The sequence below is a fragment of the Apus apus genome, chromosome 8 (assembly GCF_020740795.1).
Source record: "Apus apus isolate bApuApu2 chromosome 8, bApuApu2.pri.cur, whole genome shotgun sequence".
Classification (NCBI taxonomy): domain Eukaryota; kingdom Metazoa; phylum Chordata; class Aves; order Apodiformes; family Apodidae; genus Apus; species Apus apus.
In genome coordinates this window covers 17,157,327-17,183,225 of record NC_067289.1, presented here as the reverse complement: position 1 = coordinate 17,183,225, position 25,899 = coordinate 17,157,327, and the positions used below count along the sequence as shown (strand labels likewise).

At 38.7% G+C, this 25,899-nt stretch overlaps 2 protein-coding genes across 9 annotated transcripts; one reads left to right on the top strand and one right to left on the bottom strand.

The window, feature by feature from the left end:
* Nucleotides 1-321: 321 nt before the first annotated feature.
* On the top strand, nt 322-25,546 carry CAPN10 (calpain 10). Of its 8 annotated transcripts, XR_007890160.1 has the most exons (15): nt 322-1,754; nt 2,472-2,679; nt 4,034-4,165; nt 4,417-4,613; nt 5,911-6,128; nt 6,666-6,807; nt 7,882-8,048; nt 8,423-8,706; nt 9,203-9,405; nt 10,991-11,246; nt 12,323-12,522; nt 13,098-13,143; nt 15,861-15,965; nt 16,367-16,490; nt 25,431-25,546. XR_007890160.1 is itself a non-coding variant. In XM_051626064.1 (14 exons), the coding sequence occupies exons 2-14, from the start codon at nt 2,536-2,538 to the stop codon at nt 14,788-14,790; spliced, it is 1,902 nt and encodes a 633-aa protein (XP_051482024.1). In that variant the 5' UTR covers nt 322-1,754; nt 2,472-2,535; the 3' UTR covers nt 14,791-15,663. The 8 variants fall into 8 exon arrangements, 6 of the variants coding, with proteins under 6 accessions (XP_051482024.1, XP_051482023.1, XP_051482019.1 ...); XR_007890161.1 differs by lacking the exon at nt 16,367-16,490; XM_051626064.1 differs by lacking the exons at nt 15,861-15,965; nt 16,367-16,490; nt 25,431-25,546 and adding an exon at nt 14,761-15,663 and having other exon boundaries at nt 10,991-11,043; nt 11,161-11,246.
* Nucleotides 16,700-24,693, bottom strand: LOC127387798 (cytochrome P450 2J2-like). The gene is given in 9 exon segments (XM_051626580.1): nt 16,700-16,935; nt 17,924-18,065; nt 18,887-19,074; nt 19,735-19,876; nt 20,084-20,257; nt 21,054-21,214; nt 22,647-22,796; nt 23,306-23,468; nt 24,523-24,693. Coding segments are annotated over 9 exon segments (1,527 nt in total).
* Nucleotides 25,547-25,899: the final 353 nt, after the last annotated feature.

Below are 25,899 nucleotides of genomic sequence, written 5' to 3'. Positions count from 1 at the left end.
CTGAAGGCAAACATGAGGTTGATGAAACCCCAAAACTGGAAAATGATCCTGAAAATAAAAAATTCTGCTCTGTCAAGGGATAGTCTTCATTCACATGGAAATGAGCTGGCTATTTAACTGGATGCAAATCCCTTTTAACTGTTTAAATTTCTGTAGCAACTGGACTCGGCCTCTCCATGTATGCTTTTAAAGGGAAATATGAAGCACCTATGCAAAGTGCACTGGGAAACAGGCTGACAAAAAGGCAAGTGTCATTCTGTCCTAAAATATTCTCTTCAAGACTTACAGTCTAAATAGAGATGTGTTTCTGTCTTCAGGAATATTTTAATCCTACAGGATTGCCAAGAGGCAACACAGAAAATTCTCTGCTGCTTTTGTTCCAAAGACTTTGGGGTTAACAGAAAGAAACATTGCCAGCTGCATAATGGCTGAGCTTCCCCATTTCCAACTTTGCAGTGAGGCAAGGAAAGTGTGTCAGATACCTTGGAGTTAATGTTTATCTCTTTCCTTCTAATAGCATCATACATAAATACTGTTATGTGTTCCAGGTTGCATCTACTGTATTTACAGTGAGAGCTCAACATTCATATTGCTTTGTAGAATCTGCCCTTTAATGGAATTTATGCAGTTGTGATCTGTGATTGCTGTTTCCTAAAGAAAGCAGCAAGGGTGAAATCACACAGATGAGAGCCTCACTGTTCCTGAAACAGAGGCCTTTTTTTTCCCTGAACAGACCCCTCCTGTGTCAGCTCTCTTGCAGCCCGTGCAGCTGCAGCTCTCTCTTGCATGAGCCACAGACAAGAGAAGTCCTTATTCTGAATGAAGGCAGCATTTCCTTTGCTCCCCAGAGGGTCAGAACTCGAATGTGAAAGGTCTTGTTTGTTGATTAAATTTGCCGTATGCAATGGAGAAGCCTTGTGTCTGTGCAAGGGGGAGAACATGTTTCTGGATCAGTCGGTGGTCAGACAGCTACTAGTTAGCTCTGAGTGTTTCCATTCTGTAAGGCAGAGGTTTGAGAGAAGGATTTCTGCATTCGTTTCTGATATAAACCTATTGATTGGACTTGATGATCTTTGAGGTCTTTTCCAATCATAATAATTCCATGATTCTATACCAGACCAGTGTTTTCTGTGGGTCTCTCTTATTAAGACATCCTCTCTGCGTGAGGACCAGGCAACATAACCCTTAGACTCACACCCATTGTTACAGGTGAGACCGAAAAACAGCTTTTTTGGTAAATGTAATTTCCTCTTACATTGGCTCAGCAGCCTGCTTACTTGCCAACACTTGGAACTTCTTGAGAAACATGAGCATAAAAGGCCCAAATACAAAAAAGAAAAGCAGCCTGCTTCAGGCTGCTTGACCTGCCCCAAAACCTTGGCCCTAGCAGTGGTTTACTGAGGCATGGCCTGCAAAGGGCCTTTATTTCTGTGTTCCTTGTCGTTTGTATCAAGTCAGTGTTTTCTAATGTGGGTTCTTTTCTATTTCTTAAAGGCAGTAGTAGCTGTTGGAAGTGCCAGATTTCCTTTCTCAGTTCACCCCTTGGACAATTATTTAGCGATCAACTATCACAAAACGTGACCTTTGCCATCACCTCAGGAAACCCCTCTGCGAGGGCCAGCGACTTCTGACACTCTCTCCGGATCGCGTCACGGCTGGAAAGGACCTCCGGGATCACCGAGTCCAACCTCTGGCATAACCTTAATGAAGAGACGACTTGGTTTTATTTTCCTCAGCCTCTAAGGGCTGTTCAGGTGACCATCGAGCGTTCCTCCCCCAGCTCTGGCGAGGAGACCTCCCGCCTGTCCCGGGGGTCCCAGGCAGGCCCCGCCCGCCTCGCCCCCGCCGCGGGGCACGCTGGGACCCGCCCCGCCCCGCGCGTGCTGCGCGCGTCACGTGCCCTCCTGCCGCCCTCTCATTGGCCACGGCCCAACCGTTACCTGCGGGCGGGGGCGATGTCCGGCCGTGTCCCCGCGGCGGCCGCCCCGGCCTGGCGAGGAGGTGGCCGGGGCAGCGGGGGGTGGCCCGGGGTGGGGCGGGGAGGTGGCCGGGGCAGCGGGGAGGTGGGGCGGGGAGGGGCGAGAGGCGGGCAGGGCGTGCGCTGAGGCGGCGGGATGAGGCCCGTTGTGAAGGGTGTGGGGGCTAGTGGTGAGGAGGGGGTGTCGGTGCGGGAGGCCGAGTGGGGGCCGTGTGCTTAGTGTGACTGGAGAAGGGTCGTTCTGGGGGGGGGGGTTTGGCTCCTGGGTGTCGGTCTCCTCTTGAGACCCCCCCGCTTCTGTGCTCCAGCAGAGCGGGAAACCTCTGGGTTCTGATCTCATCCCGCTTCTGGGTGGGTTCTGATGCTGAAAGAGTAATGGCGTGGTTCAGGGGGCTCCGTGGATAGAGTGAGAGGCTTTCGGTTCCTAAATAAATCTGCCTTGTTTGTTTGTTTCTCAGTTACAATTCCCGAGTAATGCTCACTTGTATTGTAGGTTGGTGCGTTGCAATGTAAAGTCGTGGAAGTAGCCGCCAAAGCTACTTAGGATTGTATTGAAAATGCTGGGAGAGAAAAAGCAATTAATCCTGAAAAGAGACCTTTACACAGACCCCACGTTTCCGGCCAATGATGCCTCTATATTTTTTAATTATTGTACCCCACTTGCCCAATTCAGAGGCGAGATATCTTGGTTGAGACCTACGGTAAGTTTGAAGGTATAAAAGGCTGATTTTAGCAGAACTGGATGTTGAGGTAGTTAAGTGGTAATTATCATTGAATGAGTGCCTCTGGGTGTTTTTATTTAGAAATGTAGAACTCATAAAACTAATGCATGTCATTATTCACAATGTGTGAGTTGCAGTTTTTAAGTCTGGGTGCTTGTTTGTAGGTTTGATTTGAATCTTGTATAACTTTTGAATTTAATGGCACTATAGAAATACACATTTATATTAAATACATTTCCTTATGCAAGTAATGTGCCTACCAAGTTAAGTTAAAAAAAAGCATTATGTCATTCCCAAGTTTTTCGATATATTGCATAAATCAATTGAGAAGAAAAAAACACTTGGATTTTGGAGTTTTTCAGGATATTGGTTCCCCCCCCTCATTTGCTTTCTTGCTATCAAAGAAAACATTTTTAATATTATAACTTGTCATATGACTTGTATTGCTTTTAAACTTACAGCTGGGTTTCAGAGCAAGTCATATAAGAGCTACAAAGTTTAAAATGCGTTTCTGCAGTACATTCATTCAAAGTGAAGTATTTATGATACTGCCTTTGTGTGGAGGGGAAGAAAAGGCTATAAAATTGTAATTGAGGAAAAAAAAAGTGTGTTGCCTGTAGTGGTATTGGTTTTTCTGCCCTGCCTCCCAGGATAGGTGCAGAGCAGTGATAGAGCTGTTGGTCATCAGAGAGAACTGGCAAACAAATGATTTTACAGAACCCAGTGTGCAATTCTGCTTTTGTACCTTGATTACTTGTGAGGGCTGATCAGTTAGTTTCCATCTCTTGTAGTGTTTACAGGTGAGAGAAGAACCATTTTAAAAAGTCACCTTCAGATCCAATTAAGTGCTCAGGACTTTGTGTTTGAAATTACCTCTTTTGCTGCCAAGGTATCTATTTTTATTTGCCCTAGGAAAGGTTTTTCTCTTTTGCTAATTTGGGGATTTTTGCAACTTGAGGTGTGCCATTCCGTGTGAACGGCATCAGTTCTGTCATAGCTGGTGATAAGTCTAGCAAGGAGATGATGAATGATGTTGCCTTTCACTTAATGGTGCCTCTGCCGAGGTTGCACCTGCTGGTGACGTGTGTGCTAAAATTCATGTGGGAACTAGATTTACCTCACATAAAGTATCTGTAAGATAGCCGCAAGGCAGTAATTTGTCATTGTTTGCATGACAATTATTGCTTAGGCTGTGTCTGAAACGGAAATGTTCTGGAGGTAAAAATGCCTTTATTTTGTAAGAGGTCTCTGGAGCCCTCATGTTCCCTGAAGCACAGACTTCCTTAGAATGTCACACAGGATTTGGCTTGAACTCTGCTTCTTTTAATTTTAGGACATTTGTTCTGCTCCTCGGTTATTTTCAAACAATCCACAGGATGTGCAAGTGAAACAAGGGATTTTGGGAGACTGTTGGTTCCTGTGTGCCTGTGTAGCTTTGCAGAAGAGTAAATACCTACTAAATAAGGTAGAAGAGAAGTTTTTTGTTTCATGTTTCAGAAGTTTTCTTCACCTAAGTTACACTGTTATATTGTTCTTGAATCCCAGGCCTCAGAACTGAAGATCAGTTTTGTTATGCTTAGTTTTACTGGCTTTGTTGCGATACTTTTTTCTGTGGTTATTACAAATGGCTGACAGCATATTTTAAACTGTCTTTAAGAAAAAAAAAAAAAAGGTTCAAAAATTATTCTTTGTCTTGATTTTGGCTTTGCCATCCAGGTAATCCCTCCAGGTCAGCCCAGCTGGGCAGATGAGTCGTACCAAGGCCGTTTCACCTGTCGGGTCTGGCAGTTTGGACACTGGGTGGAAGTGACCATCGACGATCGCTTGCCGTGCCTCGGGGGTAAACTCTGCTTCTCCCAGTGTCAGACAGAGGATTTGTTTTGGCTTCCCTTACTGGAAAAAGCTTATGCAAAGTATGTGAACACTGTTACTGAGAGGAAGTAAAGGGAGGTACAATACTTGTGTATCTTCTGCTTATTTTTATCTGATGGCTTTGGGCATAGATATGTGTGCTGTTTGATACAAGGTACAACGGCTGCCAGCTTTGCTGTACTGGGCTGTGCTGAGGTCACTCCTTTAACTGTAGGCCTGTAAGGTGTGTTTCTACTTGTGTATGATGTAAAATAGTCTTACGGACAGAATTACAATGAAAAGTAAGCTGCAGTGAATTATCAGGATTGAAATCATGTTCATTAAGTCACTATCCGTTGTTCATCTAATTTATTGAAGGGAAGTATTTTATTGGGGCAGCTGAGGGCTCAGTGAAAAGCAGGAATTATGCAAATATCCTGAGAAGCAACCACATTACACAAGTTCGTGCTAGTTGAGGCTCTGGTTATATGCTTCCCTGCTCTCTTGCTTAATTTGATAGTTCATTATTTTAAGAAGAAACAACCATATTGTTAGTATGTTTGAAAATGCAACTGTTTTATGTTTTATTACACATCTATCAAAATGCTGTCCAGCTGGACTAAAAAAATCAGGAGACAAGTGCACTGGTAAGGTAGACAAGTGTCTAAAGAACTGGGGCAAAAGATCGTGTGGTTGCCAGCAGAGGGCAGAAAAAGACTTCAAGTATGAAGTAATTAATTCAGCTGTCTGTACTTGGAGCAGAAGTTGTGAAGCAGCAATGACATGTTAAAGCTTCTCTGTAGGTTTGAAAGGTAAGATTTATTTTCTGTAGAGACTTACTACTCTATCTTGTCTTATCATTCTATTATAGTCTTGATTTCTTTTGCTTTTTCCTTTGCATCTGCTACATCAGGTAGTCTCTTGATTTACTTATGCTATTGAGGGAAGTGCTACTCTGGTTATTTGTGCAGAGTGAACAAAGAATAATTGAAGAAGAGGAAGAAATGTTACTTATTTATACAGAATGCATTTAGTACCTCATGAAAGATGATGCAGTGCAAATGATTGGTATTAGACTAGAGCTGTTTCTATATAGGATGAAATAAATTGTGGTAAACTTCCCATCAAACAATGGAATGTTTGATGGCTGTTATGTATTCATTAAATGTTGTATTCTTTAGAAATAAAATGTTATGTGCTTTCTCTTGTCTACATGGGTGTATGAGGTAGGGTACAGTCATGACTATGATATAGGTTGGGGTTGAAAGTATGTAAAAATCATGTTTCTTTAGTATTGCTGTTTATGGAAACTTCTTGGTTTGTTGTTGTTGGGTTTTTTTGTTTTGTTTTTTTTAATAGAGTACATGGTTCTTACGAACATTTGTGGGCAGGACAGGTGGCAGATGCTTTGGTTGATCTGACTGGAGGAATTGCTAAAAGATGGACCCTGAAGTGCCCTGGGAGAAACATGGAGAAAGAGAAGACTGGCATGGTTTTGGAGAAAGAACTGTTCAGGAGATTAATGAATCTGAAGGAACAGTGTGTAATAAGCTGCGCAGTCCTCGATTCCAGACAAGGTAATAGTAAAGTTCTAGACTTTTTAAAGTAAACGTATCAATTTAGCAGTGTTCAGAGCACCAGGCAGCCAGCACATGCACACTGCTGATTCTAGTAACATGCAAGTTTTGTGGTGCAATTTTATATAACCTTGGGTGAATGAAGATTTAAGGATGTTACGGACTTCAGGATGGAGGGTGCTTTTTATATTAGATGTTAATGTGGTCAGTTCTCAAAAACAAATGCACACCCCCTCCCCTGAAAAAGCACCTAAGAAACATCCTTAAAAACTCCAGTGAATTTTAGCACAGACAATGTATAGATTTTTGAGATCAAATAGTTAATATGCTAGAACATTTTCATTTGTTTTCTATGTAGTCACAACTAAAATGAACTATTTGCAGTTTTTGATGCTGTTTTTGTTGTGATTTCAAAAATGGTTTCCATTTACCTCAAAATTGCTTTATTTCACGGGATAGTTTAATGTCATTCATTGTAGAACACGGAGCAGCTTCTTTTGTTTACTTTCAGATGCTATTTTTTACTTTTCTATTCAGATGCAAGTGAACTAGGAGAATTTCATGCCTTTATTGTGATAGACATGTTGAACCTGTCTGAAGTGTCAGGCAAGGAAATCTTCCTACTACGAATACGAAATCCTTGGGGGAGGCGGTGCTGGAAAGGACCCTGGTGTGAGGGGTGAGTAGGTTTGTTTTAATTTGAAAAATCATTTGTGAGAGTCCTAATGCACAAAATGTATCTGTGCATTGTGTGGGCAAATCTTGCTAATAGGTACAGTGGGGGAGAGGATCTTCAGTTTGTGTGCAGCCCTACAGAGGGCTCAGTAGGTTACTCAGCTTATTGGTTCTGAAGCCTCGTCATTTTCATCTCTTAGTTCTGGTCATCAAAAATTTTCAATAACTTTTTTTGTTTGTTTGTCAAAACATCGTATCTTTTAGTAGAGACAAACTTAAGATGTTGATTTATTTTCTGTCTCTGATTTTTACTTTTTTGTTCTGCCGTTGATCTATCTTTGCTCATAAGACGTTTTGCTCATATTTGAGCATTCATTGAGACTTCAGTTGATGTTTTTTTGCTTTTGGCAGAGTTTTGTTTGTACACTTGGTTTCTTGTAGTTTCTTTGCCAAACGATAAGTTGCCAAGTAGGTGCAGGAGATGCATTTCGCTGAGTGGCCTTAGAGCCTGGTTTATTCAACTGCAGAGCTATTCTTTGTTGTTAGTGAAACAATCAAAAATGTTGAAACTGCTAGCTTTTAATGGGCCCTAAATAATGAAGTGTTTAAACTCTTGGTGTATCCTGCCTTAGCCAGCAGATTCGTGGGGAGAACCAGCTGCTTCATACAGACAGTGGGGTTTGATGTTCATTGTACAGCATTGAATTCTTTCAGAACAGTCACTGTGCAGCTTTGCTTTTTCATCTATTTTTAACAACTGTTAAAATCGTTATTTTGCTTTCACACCTTGGACTGTACTGTCTGCTGTAAGCAAAGTAGCTGTTTAACCTAAAAGTCTCTGCTACTGTATCCTTTCTGGTGCTAGGTTGTTTCTAAATTTTTGTTTGCATGTTGTGATTTATACTTTCTATTGTTCCTCTCACTGACTAGCAATGTATACAGAAATACTCAATGCAAGTGTTTTGACAGTAAAATTAAGAAACCTGTTATTGTCCTGCTCCATAGGATATTTGATAGAACATTGTTATGGAGCTTTATTGGGCAAAGAACTAAATGTTAACTTTTGTCTGCTGTGCAGTGGTCAAGGATGGAGCCAGCTGGATCCAGTACTCACCTCAAAACTGCTTTCACAGATCCAAGAGGGAGAATTCTGGGTTGATGAAGAAGAATTTTTCAGGGAATTTGATGAAATTACCGTGGGTTTTCCAGTCAATGAGGAAGGACAACTTCAGAGCCTCTATACAGGTGTGGTATGAGGAAAAAAACATTGTCAGTGAGAGAGACTGATTTGAATTGGTTGAGAGATGAGTGTCCTCTACTTAGAAGGCTGCTGTTGTGGACAACCTTGTGATTATTTCTTTTTTGTATGGGGGGGAAAACTTCAAATTTCTAGGAACAGTTTCGTATTGTAAAAATCATGTGGTCAGTCTGCTGTTACCAGTTGTGACATTCCATTCTCATACGTCTTAGAATGTTGGTCATGAAAATCTGCTTGGAGGAAGTGCCAGGGCTAGGACAGCATGTTTTCTTGGGCTGGGGGATTTGCCATCTGTCTGATATGTAAAATTAAGTAGCCTCTGGTGTCTGAAATCCACACTGTGTTTTTCTTACTTCATTAGAGAAAGTGCTGTGTCACTCGCAGAATCTTTTTGGATCCTGGGTGAGAGGCCAGACTGCAGGCGGCTGCCGTAACAACAGCAGCTTCCCCACCAACCCAAAGTTCTGGCTGAGAGTCTGTGAGAAGAGTGAGGTGTGCATTGCTCTGCTGCAGAAACACAGCAAGTACCGTGCTGACTGGGCTGGAAGAATTCAAAATCTGACTCACTTAGCAGAGAAAAACCTATCTTTGACCGAAGGCATACAGGGGAAGAATTACCAGGCTGTGGGATTGCATGTCTGGAAGGTAATTCAGGAGTGACATTTTTCTTTTTGCAAATAGAAGTTTTAAAGCATTACTGATATGTCTGAGTAGAACCATTCATTTCCTACAGCAGTGGTATGATTCAGCTGTTCATGTTTTACACCTCTGCTTTACATTGGAACGATCCTGTTTATCTCACAATGCAGTTTCTTTCTGTATGGACCATTAGTGGACTAGTCTGTTCTTTATATCATTGAGTGCTAAGTAGCAGAACTTCTTGGGACTGTTCAGCCTGAAATGCTACATGCTAGTCTGGCTTAGTTGATGACTATTCTAAATTTACTCCTCTTGAATATTAACTCTTCCTTCTCCTCTTTGATGTTCAGCTTATCTGCTGATACTCTCCTTCTTACTTTTTGCCTTTTATAGATGTATGCATGTTTTAAAATGTTTTAAACAATATTTTATCATGTTTTAGTTTTATTAAAACCTCCTCATTTTTCCTAAAACACCATACATCATTATGCATCTATTCTAGGTGGAGAAGAAACGATTTAACCTTCCAAAGACCCTCTCTGCTCCTCCAGTTGTAGGTACCCTCTGCCATTCCTATGATAGAGAAGTGCATGTGTGTTGTGACCTTTCGCCTGGGTTTTATCTTGTTGTTCCCAGCACTTTTCTGAAAGATGCAGTAGGGAATTTCTTGCTTCGTGTGTTTTCAACAGGAAGGATCTCCCTCAGGTAGGTTTAAAAGAAAACAGAAAACTTCATATAGTCATTGACATAAACAAATATATGAAGTATAGCACTAAACAGAAATCTTCAAAGTGTTGTTGAAGGGTTGTGCAGAGTACTAAGTAAGATCCCTGTTTTGTCTTTAAATTCTCGTAAGTAGTGTTCTATCTCCTTGTGTTTTGCATGAAGCTGCTGGTTTTTGAGTTAAAGCATTCTGACACTGACAAATCGGCTGAACTTCCTGTGATGGCCTCAGTCCTTCTTTTGCGTGTGCTAGTTGATCTTTCTTCATAACTTGTGACACAAAATAGATTTTCATAATGGACTTGGAAAAATCTTTTCTTTCTGTATAAAAATGCTTGCTTATTCAACAGGAAATATCAGCAATGTCAGTCCAGTAGCTTCTGATGACTTACTTTAAACTGGAGCAGACTGCATAGCTATCTCAAAACTTTAGAAGCAATTATTTGTGAGCAGTTGTCTGCAGGTGACCATAGTCTTGGCATAAATACTGAAGAAGACATGGTGATGAGTAGTTGTGTGGAGTCAGCAAAGTTGTACTTTCTTCTAACAACTTGCAGCAGGTCAGCTGAATGCAGGTGAAAAATGTACTGTTGGCAACATGTTTAAAACCTGTTCATATTTTGTGTATGCTGGTAGTACACTATCAGCTCATCTCCTTGGAGACAATCTGGCAAATCACACTGCAAAGGCAGAACATGTATTAATCATTTACTCTGGAATTTGGAAGCAAGATGGCATCAAATTTTAGACCAAATAAAAGTCTGCAAAACTATGAGGATAATTTTGCTGTATGGATGCCAGCTGTGTGCTTCTTACCTGCAATGTATTTGGGTTCTGGGCATATCTGATCTGTAGATCATGTTGAACTTTGGGATAACATTTTTAGTATTGCTGTTAAGTATAACACTTCCTCAGAGACAAAGGTGCCAGCCTGGATGTGTGTCTAGAATGGACAGTCACAGAATAGCATAACAGCTGTTTTACGTTCTCAACTGGAAAACTCAGATGATAGGTTTCAAGTTATGTTGAAATATGATTTCAAATGCTGCACAACTGATAATGAAATTGTTATCTGATTGTGAGAAGTGGTGCTGGGTTAGGATTAAAATAAGGGTTAATATTACGGTGATCAAGTCAGAGCAATCTACCTTTTTACCTCTTATTAAAGATACAGTGAATATGAGAAAGAATGCACTGTATGCTTTGGACTTACAGAGGTGCTGATGTGTTCTCCAGAAGGCACTGTCAGTTGTATTGATTTTAGATAGGACAGATAGCACAAGAGGATCAAGGAAAAATGTGTAAGCTGCGTTACTGCATTAACATACAAAAAACTGTCTGGTTTTTCTGCATGGTTTGTATATGCCATGTTGTTCTTGTGGACTTCTGGGAATTACTGAAGGACCTAGAGTTGTACAGTTCTCTTTTACTTTGTGCTGAAAGTTTGAAGCAATTGTATTTATGTAAGCTTATGTAATACTAGTTCATTTTTGTGAGCTGGTGCTCTAGATTTTGTGAAATTGTGCAGATTTTGTATGCTTTGTTTCTTTTCTCTCATGTTTGATAGTGAGCTAAAGCCACCACCCACAGATGCTGCCCTCTGTGAAGAACTCCCAGCAGGTGAATGGGAGACAGTGCAGCTACATGGATGCTGGAAAAATGGGCAAAGTGCTGGAGGAAGCAGGAACTTCCCCTCCTTCCATATCAATCCCTGCTTTCCCCTCTCCATTCCTGCAGGACCAGGAAAAAGTAGTGTGAAAGTTACCCTCCGTCAGCACTGCCAAGACAGCAAGTGTCGCCCAATAGGTTTCCATATTTTCCAGGTAAGGCTCTGGTCAGTTTAAGTGCTCATTTGCCAGGTGTGATGGGTAAGCCTCTCAGTTCAGTGCTCCTTGCATGTGGCAAGGGACAAACTGCTTCTGGGAGAAATTCAGGCTGGTCCTATGAAAGATGTGGAGTAACTACACACTGGGTAGCATAGTCACAGGTAATTGGTTCCACTGAATCCTTCCAAGGTTCTAAATTACTTCTAGGAATGATGAACGCTTTTGAGGATTTGGGAAGAATTCTCAGGGTCTTAGTTATTGGGGAACAGACTTTTTGGTAATTCATCATGAAAATGTAGTTTCTTCATCTCTAATAACTTTTCACTTGTCCACTGGCAACTGATGTTGGATCTGAAAACAAGATTAGAATTCATAAGTCATGAGATGTTGAACAGATGATCTGAAACAAATCAAGATATGATTTAGTATGGACAAATACAGGTTCTACATGTATGTGCCAGTGAACAACAGCATAAATGTAGGATGGGAAGCTTCTGGTTACGTGGCTATTCTGCAGGGAAACTAGCTGTATTTTCAGAAAACATGCTTCAATAAAGGCATTGCTTAAATGAAGAGTCTGCAGTTAAGCAGTAGGAGTGATCCTATAGCTTCAAATATACAATATGTGAAAAATGATTGAAAGAATGGCATTTTTCATGCCTATAGGTGACTGAGGAGAAGTTTAGTACAAATTTTTAGTACAGGAAAGGCCACTAGAAGGAAGAAAGACGCTGTCTCTTCACTGTATCCGTGAGATGAAAAGCAAGGGCATTAGGCTGCGGCAAGGAAGTATGAGGTTAGTCAATACAAAAAAATATTTGAGCTATGTGGGGAGTGGGTTGTATAAACAGTCTACAAACATGGAAGGAATTACTTATCTCTGCTTGGTACTGCTGCCTGTGTTTTCTGGAAACCTTGGTAGCTCTCTCATGTAGCTCTGTACAGAAGAGTGAGTATTTGGAATGGAGTAGATAACGGAACATACCATACGGTAGTGTACCACAAAGGTAACATTGTGAGGTCTGAAGTATATGAAAAGATAAGCATGTTTTCTTTTTTTTTTTTTTTTTCAGGTGCCTAACAGTAGCTGGAAGCCACATCCTTCCTCTTTTCTACACTTGGAGCCACAGGTTAGCTGTGTGCCTCATTGCTATTCACAAGAAGTAAGCCAGCTTTGCAGGCTTCCTGCAGGAAGTTACATAATTATACCTTCTACGTACTTGCCCAATACAGAAGGCAGTTTTACACTGGTTATAGCAACCAAAATAGACAGGTAAAAATATGTTGTCTTTTACTTGCATTTCTGGTATTTTCAGTGCATACACTACGGGATGTTTGGAAACAGTAGCTGTAGTGACATGTCCTCGTGTTTTATAGAAAATATTTTTTTGAAGTATTTTATTGCTATTATGTTCATAAGCACTGCTTGCCAAGTTGGATATGTAGGAAGAATGAGTAAAAAAAAAAAAAGTATAATATTCCTGCATCAGTTACTGAATAATAGATGTTTAGTGCTGGAGAAGATAGGACTTCAACAGCTAAGCATCAGCTATGTCCAGATAGTAAGATTTATGCTGAAATTTTACTAAGCTTTTTAATAAACAGGGTTGGTCTTTAGGAAGCTGCAGTCTCATGCAAGCCTTATTGCACGTGGTTCCTCTTGATGAGAATAACAACAGGTCTGAATCAGAATTTGTAGATTCCAAAAGATTGTATTAAAAGTCCATAAAATTCTGTCAAGATTCCATAAGGATGTGGAACAAAGCCTAGCATAGCAGTCTTCTTTTGAAGTGGGAATATATGATTGATGCTTTGTGCAGAAATGAGTGTGGGTTTGGTTTTCCACAGGAAGCGCATTCACAGCCGGGAGACACTTGGACAAGTACTGCAAGATGTAAGTGAAACATTTTTAATTTCAGTTGTTCCAGAGGTGTTGCAGGGGCATCACTGGAGTTTATGTATTAACTGAGAGCTGTGCACTGGTGGACTGGACTTTGAGTGTTCTCATTTAGTTGCTGTAAACTGATAGTAAAGCAGTGAATTTTGGAGTTTTTGTTTCTCAGCCAGAAAAGTAGCTTATGTTGGCAGCTAACAAAATTTGTCTTTTCACACCACCCAGATGTACAGAAGCTTCTGTAGGACTATTTTATGAAGTCATTATAAAAGAATTAAGAGGGTAGATTTAGGTTAGACATTAGGAGGAAATTCTTTAGTGTGAGGGTGGTGAGACACTGGAACAGGCTGCCTGGATATGTGAATGCCCTCTCCCTGGGAGTGTTCAAGGCCAGGTTGGATGGGACCTTGAGCAGCCTGGTCTAGTGGGAGGTGTCCATGCAGGGGTGTTGGAACTAGATGATCTTTAAGGTCCTTTCCAAGCCAAACCATTCTGTGATTATATACTCCCTCAAGTCATTCCCCCCTACCTACCTCTGCTGTAATGTCTGTGAGAAATTGTACTATTATTGATGAATAGGTGGTTGTACTTGACTTTTACGTTTGCTTTCAGGAGTGTAAACACTCTACGCATTTGGATATATTTTGATGTACTCTTTTTTTATATCACTGTAGATCTGCTAGCTTTAATAAAATATTGTAGCCTTCCTCTATTTGACTGGCATTGATATTAATCCTACGTATTGCAATTTAGAAACTGTAATGATAGTATAATCATTGAATCGTAGAATATTTTGGGTTGGAAAGGATGTTTAAAGGCCATCTTGTCCAGCCTTCCTGTAGAGAGCAGCAACTAGATCATGTTGCAAAGACTTCAGAAACCACAGCAAAAAGAAGAAAAGCAAGCAGGCAATCCAAAGATTAGCTTTCACAACACTAGATTTTAGATTTTTATTTGCTTCCTTATGGTCAGCCCATATGGCATTCTGTCATTATAATCCTCCTTGGTGTGCAATGCATTCTGATCCAGTTAATGACACCTATTTAATATTTCAGTATTGTATTTTGCTTGATAAGATGTGTGTGCAATATTGAAGGGTTGGGTGTGAATGATGAGTAACTAACATGGTATTTTTACTGGGTGGAGAGAACTTTGAATGTATTCTTTTAACAGTTGTTTAAAGATGACCTGTTTGGTTGGTGATTCAATGCATGCCCTTGATACACTCTCCTTATTAGGTGAGAACAAGACCATGTAGTTACTTGGCTCTTTCCCTTTGAGGTTTTAAGAAGAACAAAACAAAAATCTTAGGCAAAACTCTTCACCCAAGATTCCTTACTGAGAAGATGGGCTATTGATTTCTAAGGACCACATGCAGCAAAGCTGGATGTCAGTGTGGTTTTGTAGAAGTTTATCTACATGTTTTATAATTACTGAAGTAATGGGATTTAAGTGTTAGGTTTTGAAAGGTGTTACACAAGAAGATTTGGTATTTTGTCCTTAATTTCTAAATCTTTCTTTTCTCTGATTTACTTAAATGCCTTACGAATTTCTTGTCTTCCATGACAAAAAAGTTATGAAATTGCCTTTTTTTCTGCATTGTTCATTTTCTTATAGATTTCATTTACAACTGTGATGAAGAGGTAATCTAGAATTGTCACACTGTCCTTTCAAGAAACCTCAAAAAGCCAAGGAATGCTGCACCTCTTGCTGTTTTCAGTTTTAAATGGAATAAAAATAAGATAATCTTAGCCCAGCTGTTTTTTACTGGTGCCAACTGCCAGGCCTACGATGACTTCTTTGTAAAAATACCTCCTTAATCATGTACAATCTGAATATTTGTTCTTCCCGTTTTTTAGAACCAGCATTGTACAGCAAATCATAACATACCTCAGTTCTTAAAAAATACAGGTGAAGAATATGTGCATGTTTTAACACAAGATACAATTTTGGAAGAAAACCAGAAAACATAGGTGCATAACAAAATAATATTTTGCAGAAAAAAAATAAATCAACCTTATAAAGTAATTTCAGGAGACCAAAAGGGTATATAGCAAGAGGAAAGAAACTGGATTCTTTTTTCAGGTAGGATATACCTCAAGAACCATCAAAATACACTGGAGCAGAGAACGTCCAAGCTTGTATCTAACACTGCCAGTCACGCTGCTGAGCACTTTTATCATGGGTCCTTTATTAAAGCATACACGTAGTGGGTTGAAAGAAAGATATTTTTTTTGTGTGTGAGTTTTTCTTTAATTAACACCACAAAGGAAAAAGATAAGACTTGAAATCTTTTGCTCATGAACGATGATGTCTGACTGCTTTTGTAAATCTGTAAAATGTTTTATGCAATATCTGCCCTTACTGTAAGAAAGATGAAGAGATTTTCCTTAATTTATGTTTGAAAGTGTTTCTTATTCAAGGAGGATTTTTAGATGTTATATTTTCCTCAATAAAAATTAACTAATATTGAAAATTTAATTTAAAGATGTCTTTTATTAAAAAAGTGAAAGCTGTCAATGATGTTGTTTGCATTTGTTCTGCAGTAGCAAACTTCACAGTGTGTTAGAGCCCTGGGATTTTCACCACATGGAAGGGAATAATTGGAAGTATCTGAGAGGAGAATCAAGTCTTCTGTTAGTTTTATGTCTCAGAAATATGTAATATTCTACTTCGGCTTTTAACTACATCCTACCATAATTTATGCTTCCTCCTAGTGAGCTTTGAAAATTGAAAGCATCTAGGATGCTTGCAGCTGAATTGTAAGTCATCAAAACTTTCCACATTTGTTGTGGAGTGATGAGACAACAAAAGAATACGCTGTGAGTAATAAATCTCTGCCAGTTTTAACAAATGTTGGCATCTTCTTTTGCTTTCTTAATTTCCTGAAAGGCTGTTCCTTTCCCTTCAAATAGGAAATCATTGGATGATATAGTAATGTTTCCAAACAGGAGAAGCAAAGATTCTTAAAAGCACCTTGATCTGAGAGTTGTGATCAAGTAAGAATCCCATACTGAGGATGTTTAAAAACAACAAAAAATTCTAAATGGACAATCATTTATGCATGTGTGGACTACAATCTATTATGCTGTATGGGAGTGTGAAAGGAAGGAGAGTGGAGACTAAGTGTATACTTTGTTACCTTTTGCAAAAGGTAGTAAGAAAAGGCCTGTGGACACAGAGGAGTAACAGCATACTGAAGAATTTTTTTTTTTCTATGCAGGCATCCTTGCTGCATGAGAACAGTTTTGCCATTTTAAGAGTGTGATCCCTGACTGAGCACATATGCAGGAAGCTGCTTGATACAGATCACTTCTCTAAAACCCTACCTCTAATTCATTGCTACTGTGAGTGTGAAAATACTGGGGTTTTTTGTAAGATATTGTTGGATACTTCTGTATGCCCTAAGATGCAATTATGTGAGCTTTAGCAAGTACGTGTATTTTAATTTCAAAAAGTTCATCTACATGAGGTCAGGCCTCCTAAATAAGACCACTCTATTTGCTATACTGAGCTACCTACATTTGAATACAATTGAGAATAATGATTAGTGTTCTTAAAATATCGGCCATGATTGACTGGTTGAAGTCTCTGCACTGTAGCATGTTGCAGACTAGCGTGGAATAGCACAGAGTTTATATGGATGTGGCTGCAGTATTGAACCCAAAATGTACTCCAGATTAATTTCCTTCACTCCCTCAGGGAGCTGGAATGTGAATGCCCGAAGGAGATTAGTAAAGAAGATGAACAGCTCAACTCGTGCCATATGTTCTCCTAAACATACACGGTGTCCTGTAGAAGAAAGGGGAAAAGACTTAATTTGTATCAGGATAAATTATGAAAAAGAACTTAAAATTTCTACTGAGTTCCATGAATTCTGTTATTGCAAGATAATGATTTCCTGTTTCTTTCTGCAGAAGATGCCTTTGGAGTTTGGGGGGAAACACTTATTTAACTGAGAAAGTGTACATCTCTAATTATATCAGCTGTTTGGTTTGGGTTTTTTGGGTTTCAGTGGTTTGGGTTTTTTTGTTTGGTTTTGTTTGTGTGTTTTTGTTTTTTTTCCTGGAGTGTGTATGAGATTCACCCTTTCCATTTTTGCTTCTTGTGCTGCAAGAACCATGAATTGTTTCTTAGTTAACCCAGATTTTAAAAGAGGCTTCATATACTTCAGAGTCTTATTTTTGGTTGTGGAGGAGGAAGGACTGGAGCACTGTGGGATGCAATTCTGAAGTAGAAGGATGTACATTATAGTATGTTTTTGAAAAGATAGATATTTTTTGGTTGCTTAATAATAGTCTTCTGAAAAGACTGGTTTCTGCTAGTTTTCTGGAGATAAAAGAGGAGCTGGTGCTGGACTATTACTGTAATTTTTGTGAGGCTGAGGTTTGGTTTCCTGCTTTATCACAGATTTTCTCTGTATTTTGACAAATCATATTACTTTTGTCTTTGGGTTTCCTGTTTGCAGGGTGAGAATAAATACATTTTCTGATTTGAGCGTGTTAACAGGATTTAATATATTAGTGACTAAGGAGCTTAGGTACCGTTATAGTAGGAACCATACATATACCAAGGAGACAGTATTATGTCTCTTAGCCATAATCATACTCTGACTGTGTGGAAAATATAAAATGCAAGACAACATTTGTGACTCTGACAGTAGAATGTCTAAATCTTTGTCTCAAAAAAAAAGTCTTTTAAAATTTTAAAACTTAGACATTGTATTCTTAGTGTGGCTGCAAGACACAGAAAACAGAAATGTTAAATGTCATGGCATTACCTGCTGAGAATGGTAAGAATGCCTCTTTGTTCACAAAGTTGCCATCCGAATCCAGGAAATGGTTTGGGTTGAACTTCCAAGGGGTTGCCCAGTGCTCAGAGTCATACACAACTGAGTGCAGATTTGGCAATACAAGTGTGCCCTGCAAGAAGAAGAAGAAGGTTATATTTTCCATGTATGATGGATGCTTGTTTTGGACTTTGCTTCTCTCTAGTAGATAATCCTGTGCCTGCGGCTTTGTGTTTGGATTCAATCTGATGATTTCCTGTGTCCATCCAGGCGTAACAAACCCTTGTACCGTCTGTTTGTCATAATGTATTACGTGATTCCCTTTGTTTAAATTATCTTCTGTCAGGACCACTGAATTTTCTTTATGTCTAAGCTAGAGGTTTGGATTGATTTATATACTTGCCAGACTAATCACAACACCATTGTGGGGTTTTTTTGTGTTTGGTTTTTTTTTTTACTCTTCCATCAAATCTCTAAATTCTATCACATCAATTTAATGCTTAATGTATTTGGGACATGCATATCTTGCCAATCTCTCACTGTACTGAGCTGCCCTCATCTCAGTGTGTGGGTATTTCATGTCTGTGTGTGTTTTGTCAGGGGTGACTATAGATTGCCCCGGACTGCTCCCTTAGGTGTGTGAAAGTTACCTGGCTTGCCATTCATTAAACCTAATTATTAATTCCTTAAACCATATGTTCTGCTTTGATGCTGAGACATTGTCCATATTTGACTTCCATTTGCCTTATTTTGCTGCTTGTGCTGTTGGCCTTTTCCTGAGCTTCCTTTTGTGTCTGATCTATAGGCTTAGACCTGGTTCAGGGTGCTCGGTTTGTTTCACCTCTGTGACATGCTGCCACCTGCTCTCTATGCAAAGTTATGAGTTGTAGAAGATAATACCATGTAAATAGCAATAGCTCAAAGCTTTAAGAAACATGAAGGTATGCTCTGTACCTTTTTAATGTGAAAACCCAGCAAAGTTGTGCTCTTCACACACTGGCGAGGGACCCCAACAGAAGTGACGTTGCTGTACCGCAGGGCCTCGTGAATCACAGCGTTTGTGTAGGGCAGTTTCTTCCTGTCTTCATAGCTGATGAGATGGGAGGGTTCCAGAACAGACTCTATCTCTCTCTGAACTTTTTCTGCAGAGAAATGAAAATATTTTAAAATTCTCTTCCCCCTTTCTTTCCAGCTGATTTCTGAATGAGTATGGTCCAGGACTAGGGGGAAAAAGACATTACATTGCTATGAAATGTATTGGCATGTGGTTTGCCTGTTGTGTTGGTTTCAGTTGATCAAGAAGGTGCATATTCTGAAAGCACAAGATGATCATCTCATCATCCTCATGTAAGACACATCCTGCTTGGTGATGAGAGTAATACAGTTCTGTGTTTCAAAAGAGGCTTAAGATTTGAAATTGCAGGTATAATTTCTGTTATGTTTACACATGCACATCAGACCATGTATCTTCTTAAAGCTTTCCACTTGGAAGATTAGGAAGAGACAAGGTAGCAGATGAAATGTCTTTAGGTTGTCATTCTGTCTTTGCCATCCTCTTCTAGTGAGATAAACCAGTGACTACTAATTTCTGCTAGTGTTATTTCTTAGTGAGCTGGTGGGGAAAGCACATTTGTTTCATTTATTTAAACTTCCATTTTCTAGATCTCAACTGTTGATGTCCCAGCATTTATTTTGATTGTTAAGGGTTATTTTGATGTATTGCAGGTGATTGAGCTCACACAAGTCAATATGTGCATGATATAATGTCAAATGCAGTTCTCTCTGACAATGCTTTTGCTCACCTTGTATTTCTGGGTATTGTACCATATAGAGCAGTGCCCAGAGAAGGGTGGTACTTGTTGTTTCTGTTCCTCCCAGCAAAAGATCAACCACAGTCTGAACCATGTTGTCTTTATTAAATGTAGAAGTAGGGTCATCTTTAGTCTGTAGGGTAAATTCACAAGAAGACTATAAAGTGGATAATTCCAGACATATCAGTCAGGCAGAAATTATAATTTTTTTGATTAAAACAGTGAGCAGCCCACCAGAACAAAAACCTTCAGTGCTAAACAAAGTATGCAAACTTCTGTAGCAGTTACTTGAACAGCAAGTATTGTAGTAGGCATTGAAGATAGTGCAATAGATACTTACTTTTGTTATTTGAGCTAGGTAGAAGTCAATGAGATCCTGTGGATCACCTGCCTTCTGTCTTTCATGGTTCTTCACCTCTTTCATAACTAAGCTGTGCATGAAGTCACTGTATGCAAACACTTTCTGATGAGGTCCTGGGAGATGGTGCAGAAGCCATGGGAAAGCATCATACAGCTGTGATTTTAAGCAAAAAGGAAGAAACATTAGTTTTTAAAAATTGAGAACCCAGTTCAGATTTCCTGATGGTTTTGTGAAGTCCCTACAACACATGGGCTCCTAATTAGTATGAAACAACAATAAACACAAGTCAGAGATTAAATACTGAGAACAGGTTTCTCAAAGTCTGTGTGAAATCTGTCCTTGGAAGACTACAAGACATAACCAGGCAAGCCTGTAAACAACCTGATCTAATTAGAGCTACTTTGAGCAATGAGTTGGATTACCTGACATGCAGATGTAAATTATTCTACATTTCTAAGAGGGATAATGAAACTTTTTTACATTGCCCTCTAAGTGAACTGGCATTGAGGAAGACTTGTCAAGTATTTGTTAGTAAAAATTAGTAAAATGCAGCAGTCTAAACTGTTATGATCATGTTGTCAATTAAAAAAAATGCTTTCTGTTCTTAACAGAATAAAAAGGTATAGAAGCTGACTTGACCTTTCAGTCTTGGGAGGCTTTCCTCCAAGAGAAACTGGCATGGTATTTGTTGAGGGGGAAAAAATAATTTTAATTTCTTTGTATTGTGTACATTTTGTGAATGGACTTAAATCTCTAGCACTGCTGGCTAAGCATATGATTCATTTATGGAAGGAATATAAGGCACTAATGACATTACTGGCCAAAAGCTCAAAGAACAATGATACGAAAATGTTTGGGAATAATCATCACTGACTTTTAATTTGTTTGTTTTGGCTTGTGGAGTGCAAATGCACTTTAAGGGATAAGAATAAGAAAATGAGAGTCTTACCCTGCCCCAGATGGTAGCTTGAAAGTAGATCACAAAATAAACAGCTTTGATAAGCTTGCTGAAAGATTCATCCTCACTGGAGAAGCGATGACCAAAAACAACAGCACAAATTATATTTGCAATAGCATGGACAATGCAAGTGTGGGGGTCAAAAGGTGTGCCTGTGAATACAGGAAGTACCATGAGTAGACTACAGTGAGGGAAAATCAGGAATTTTTTTTTTTAATGGTAAAGATAGCAGTAGACTAGACTTCCTTGAGATAAATTTCACACGGGTTATCTCCAGTTTAATACAAATTAACTATGAGTTATAAGTTCAGGGAGTCTTTATTTTCAATCTTCTTTTTACTGTTGTAAAATACAGTGATTATTGGTTTCGAGAAGACAAGTATTAGGTCTCTCTTTGAGTTGTAGTCTGGGTAGTGTGAAAACAAAAGGAATCAATTAGAACAGGTACCTTCACATCTGGAGGCAGATATTTAAGTTTGGCAATTAAAAACCAAACAATCCCTCCCCCCCAAAAAAAAACAAACCAAACAAAAAAAAAACCCACAAAAAAAACCCAAACCAAACAATTTTAAAGTTTTTATGTCTTAGTCACATTGAAATGACTTTGCTCTTTTTGATTTTCAAGTACAGTTTAACTGTTCCACTATTTATTTTTTTTCCCCGCTGACTGAAAAGGGAAAACTTAAACAATGGGAGGGAAAGTAGCTCCCATTAAAAAGGACTAAATCCAGAAAAAATTAAGTACAAATTTCAATAGCAAGGACAACCTTTGAGTTATACTACTCAAAGTATGGTCGATTATGGATCTCTGACTTCAGTCCAATGCTTGTAGACCTTCAAAAGAGTAAAAACAATTAGAGTTTAAAATTGAGGAAGGACTGCATGGAAGGTAAAGATTTGGGCTGTGCAAGGACTTGGAGTCGATGGTTTGTTCATCTCTTACATTTTCAAAATCTGTGACTGCTGCTCTCAGAAGAGCAAGGAGCCATTTTGCTGTGTTTAGTGCAAGGAGAGTTGAAGGGAGACCTTGGGCAACTTTGTGTCTTTACACCAGTATGGAGAGGGATGTGGGTGAGGGATTTGGCTGTTCGGAATATTTATATTTAAGTGCTTTACTTTGGCATCTTGCTTAAATTCTATTGGTTTCTATTTCATCCAAACCTTAAAAAGAAGTTTTGTTGGACCACTGAATTATACATTCCTTGTGTTGGGGTTTTTTCTTTGCCAAATCCTAAGGGCCTGCTGTCCTCAAATGTCTTGCAGCAGGTCACAAATTGTGTATTTTATGGAGAAGAACATAAGGTTTTTCTGTACTCCTTGAATGTAAGAATTGTTACCAGCTGTCCCCAAGACTGTGTTGATAATAAACACTTTTTTGTGTGTCCTTATTTCAAAAAACAATTTTATATTGCCCACTGTGCAGACAAAACATTTTTTGCAAAGAATGCAATTAAGAAGCCAGTAAAAGTCCCACTAATATGAAAAATATCTATATTACTTGTAAAATGTATCATGAAACTGTTCCTCCCCTAATCTACCCTATGTCAGAAAAATCTCTAAATGTTATTCTCCTAGTGAATTTACCTTTTGTGTTTGCAAAGATGTCCACAAGGTGACAGGCCTCTGTTTGAATTTGGTGCTCCAAGTTGTTCTTACCAAGTGCCAGGCTTCTTAAAATTGTCATGCCAAAGCGTCTCTGTTGCTTCCAGGTATGCCCACTGGTCAGAAAAATACCTGAAGAATATAGAAACATTTATTTCATTGCTGGGAATGGAAATCCTTTCACTGCAAGAGGCAAAATTTTGTTTACATTAGGTTATTTTTCACTGACAAAGAAGATACTAAATTTCAGATACTGATTTAACTTTTTATGAATCCCAGTTACAATAGCCCTGGAAACTGAATGGCATTGTTTTGTAATAAGGACAAAACAGCTTTAGCTATAGGTGTTTTCTGCATGAGCAGCCTTCTGTTTTACGAGTGATACAACTAAAGTGCAACTCCTCTGGGCAAATATTCTTTTTAATCTGTTGGGAATAAAACAAGTCAGTAGTATGCTTTATAAGAGGATAGATTATTGTTTTTTCCTTTTCTTCATATATGAGCTCTGTGTGGAACCTTCTTGCTATGTAAGCCTAGTTATGTACTTGTATGGCAGGAACTCATGCATATGTGTATATTTAGGAATGCATCTTTCTTCTTTTCTTCTTGCTCCTATTTCAGTCTTGTATAGGATCTCGTACCTTTCTCGCCCATCATATCCCTGTAGAATGGGGTGAGAGGTCTTCCAGAAACTTCCTCAGAATGGGTAATGATGCCATCTTTTACTGCTTTGTATCCATTTAGTACAACCATAGGTGTTTTTCCCATCCACAACGTGTAGATATTTCCATAGATGCTGGTTAACTGAAGAGTTAATAACAGTAAATTAATAAATACAGACCCGGGAATGCATACACTGAAATGCTAATTTTAAGAGTTTTCTGTAGCTGTAACTTAACCCATCAGCCAATGTTGAATTGAATTACAGGTTTCAGAAAAATTTAGCCTTCTGTTGTAATGTGCTTTGGGAACAGAAGATAATCATACTTTATGGAATAGATATTAAGGACATCTTTGAGAAGACCACATCTGAAAATGTCACAGAAAGAAAAAATAAGAACTTCTGCGTGAGCTCAGTATCAAAGAATAAATGGATACAGAAAAATCCCAGAGCTTTTCTGTTTATTATGTTAATGGCCAAAATTATATTTTTTTGCTTCTAACTTCTGAAGAAAGCAAAGCAATGTTTCTGCATTCTTTCCTATAGCTTCCATGTGATTTTTATTTTTCTCTGTTGTCTTTCCTCAGATCATGCTTGTATTTTTTCTTAAAATAATTTGAAGCAAGTTCCTTACTTTAGAAAGTAGTTTTAATTGGTTTATAAAGGAATCATGCTGTGAACTTAACAGCAATCAAATTTTCCTGCTTTGTTTTAGCAATAATCTGTTTACTGCTGATTATTTTGCTGTACAAATAAGAATAAAACAGTCAGTTTAGAGTGTATATTTGGTCTTCTAAGGGAGATCTAACCACTCGTGGCCTGGAGTTGTTCTAGGGCCATTGGTGTCAGCCAAAGGAAGTTCTACTACATATGGTTTACAGAGCTAGATACCAGCTCAGGAACAGATAATGAAACTGTCAATGGAATATCATGCTCTTGATAGTGCTTGTGATAATGTTATGCATGGGTGTTACTATATCCAAGGAGAGAGACAATATCAAGGAATAAAGCAGGTGTTTAAAGGTGTTTATTACGCAGGAATATTTTTAATAATGCAGGATCCTTGAATTCTTTGAAATTGGCTGATAATTGAGGTTTAAAAAAAAAATAATCCAAGTTTAGACTGTTCCTATGCAATGTACAATTTAAGTTAAGATAGATTCAGACTGATTTGAAACCATAGAGAAAAATACATACCTTAATGAGAGTTTCTCGACGAAGTTTGAAGTCCAGAAGCCACAAATTTCCAATGATGGGAAGGGGAACTGGTCCTGGAGGAAGCTGGGCACGAGTCCATTGCAGCTTCAGGAACTGCAAAATCAGGAGACATACTGCTAGAGCTATAAAAAACTCAGCAATCCCCAACATCTCACAAAAATTTTAACTTCTCACTGGTGGGTGGTTTTGAGGGTTTTTTGCATGTGACTTTCTCTGAAAAATGAAGGTTGTAGATGAGTTTGCTTCTGTTGAATCAAGCTGTTTCTAAAGAATATGTGGCTGCTTCAGCCATCTCTCTCTCCCTGGTGTTCTACAGTTTTCCCAAGCTAAAGTCCTTAGAAAACTGAAATATGTGATCCCATGCAGTTAGCCAAGCCACACCCACTCTCTTTTATTATCTGTAATTGTTTTGTTTTGTTGTTTTTTTTTGCTTAGAATTTTGTGTTCTTCTTAGAATTGATCCTGCATCTAAATGCTAATTATTGAAGAGTTATCCAAGGATATCAAGTGTCTTGCACAATAGTAACCCCTCATGCACTTCCCTGTGGTTAAACATTAAGATACCAAGGATGCATTGTGTGTTACCTTTCTGAAACACTATAGTTATTGTGATTTTTCTTCTAGAAGAAGAAACATCTACACAGTACCTGTCTGGTAGGATGAGGTCTCTGAGATGAAAAGTAATTAAATTCATGCATTATAAAGCTTAATTAATGTCTTTTTTAAAAAAGTGTAATTTAAGTATTAGGAGAATATCTGCTTTACACTTTTGTCATGTTCTAAGTTAAGTTATGATATTATGTGGAACACAACTGAGAGATTATTGTTCTGCCCAATGGATTGTATGATGCTTTCTAAATTTTATTTTATTTCTTTTTTATGATAAGGTTTAGAATTTCTTGTTGCAAATTTTGGAGGTGAAAAAACACACAGGTTCTATTTTAACTGCGAAAAAGACCAAATAAACTGAAGAGGCTAAACTTCTAATCTTTATGGACCTGTGGACCCCATGAGCTTTCCAGGAGAGGTTTGTACCAATGTGTAGCAAATTTTAACTTAAAAACAGCCTTACTTTTCTCATGTGTTATTCACTGACTTTGTAATCTATGGAGTACAATAGGTTGCTTTGAGAGTTTTGGGAATCTCCACCACTGAAAGCGAACAGAAATTCTGATGTATTATTGACAAGATGATGGCTTTAGGTAATCTCTTCAGTCTCACTAATTTTTTGAATTATTACTATTATTCATGATGGACAGAATTTCAGACCTGGTTTCCCATTTTATCTATTTCTGTTGGAATGACAAAATTTATTTTCTCTTAAAGCTGCTTCTAGACCTTGCTTTTTCAGCCCCT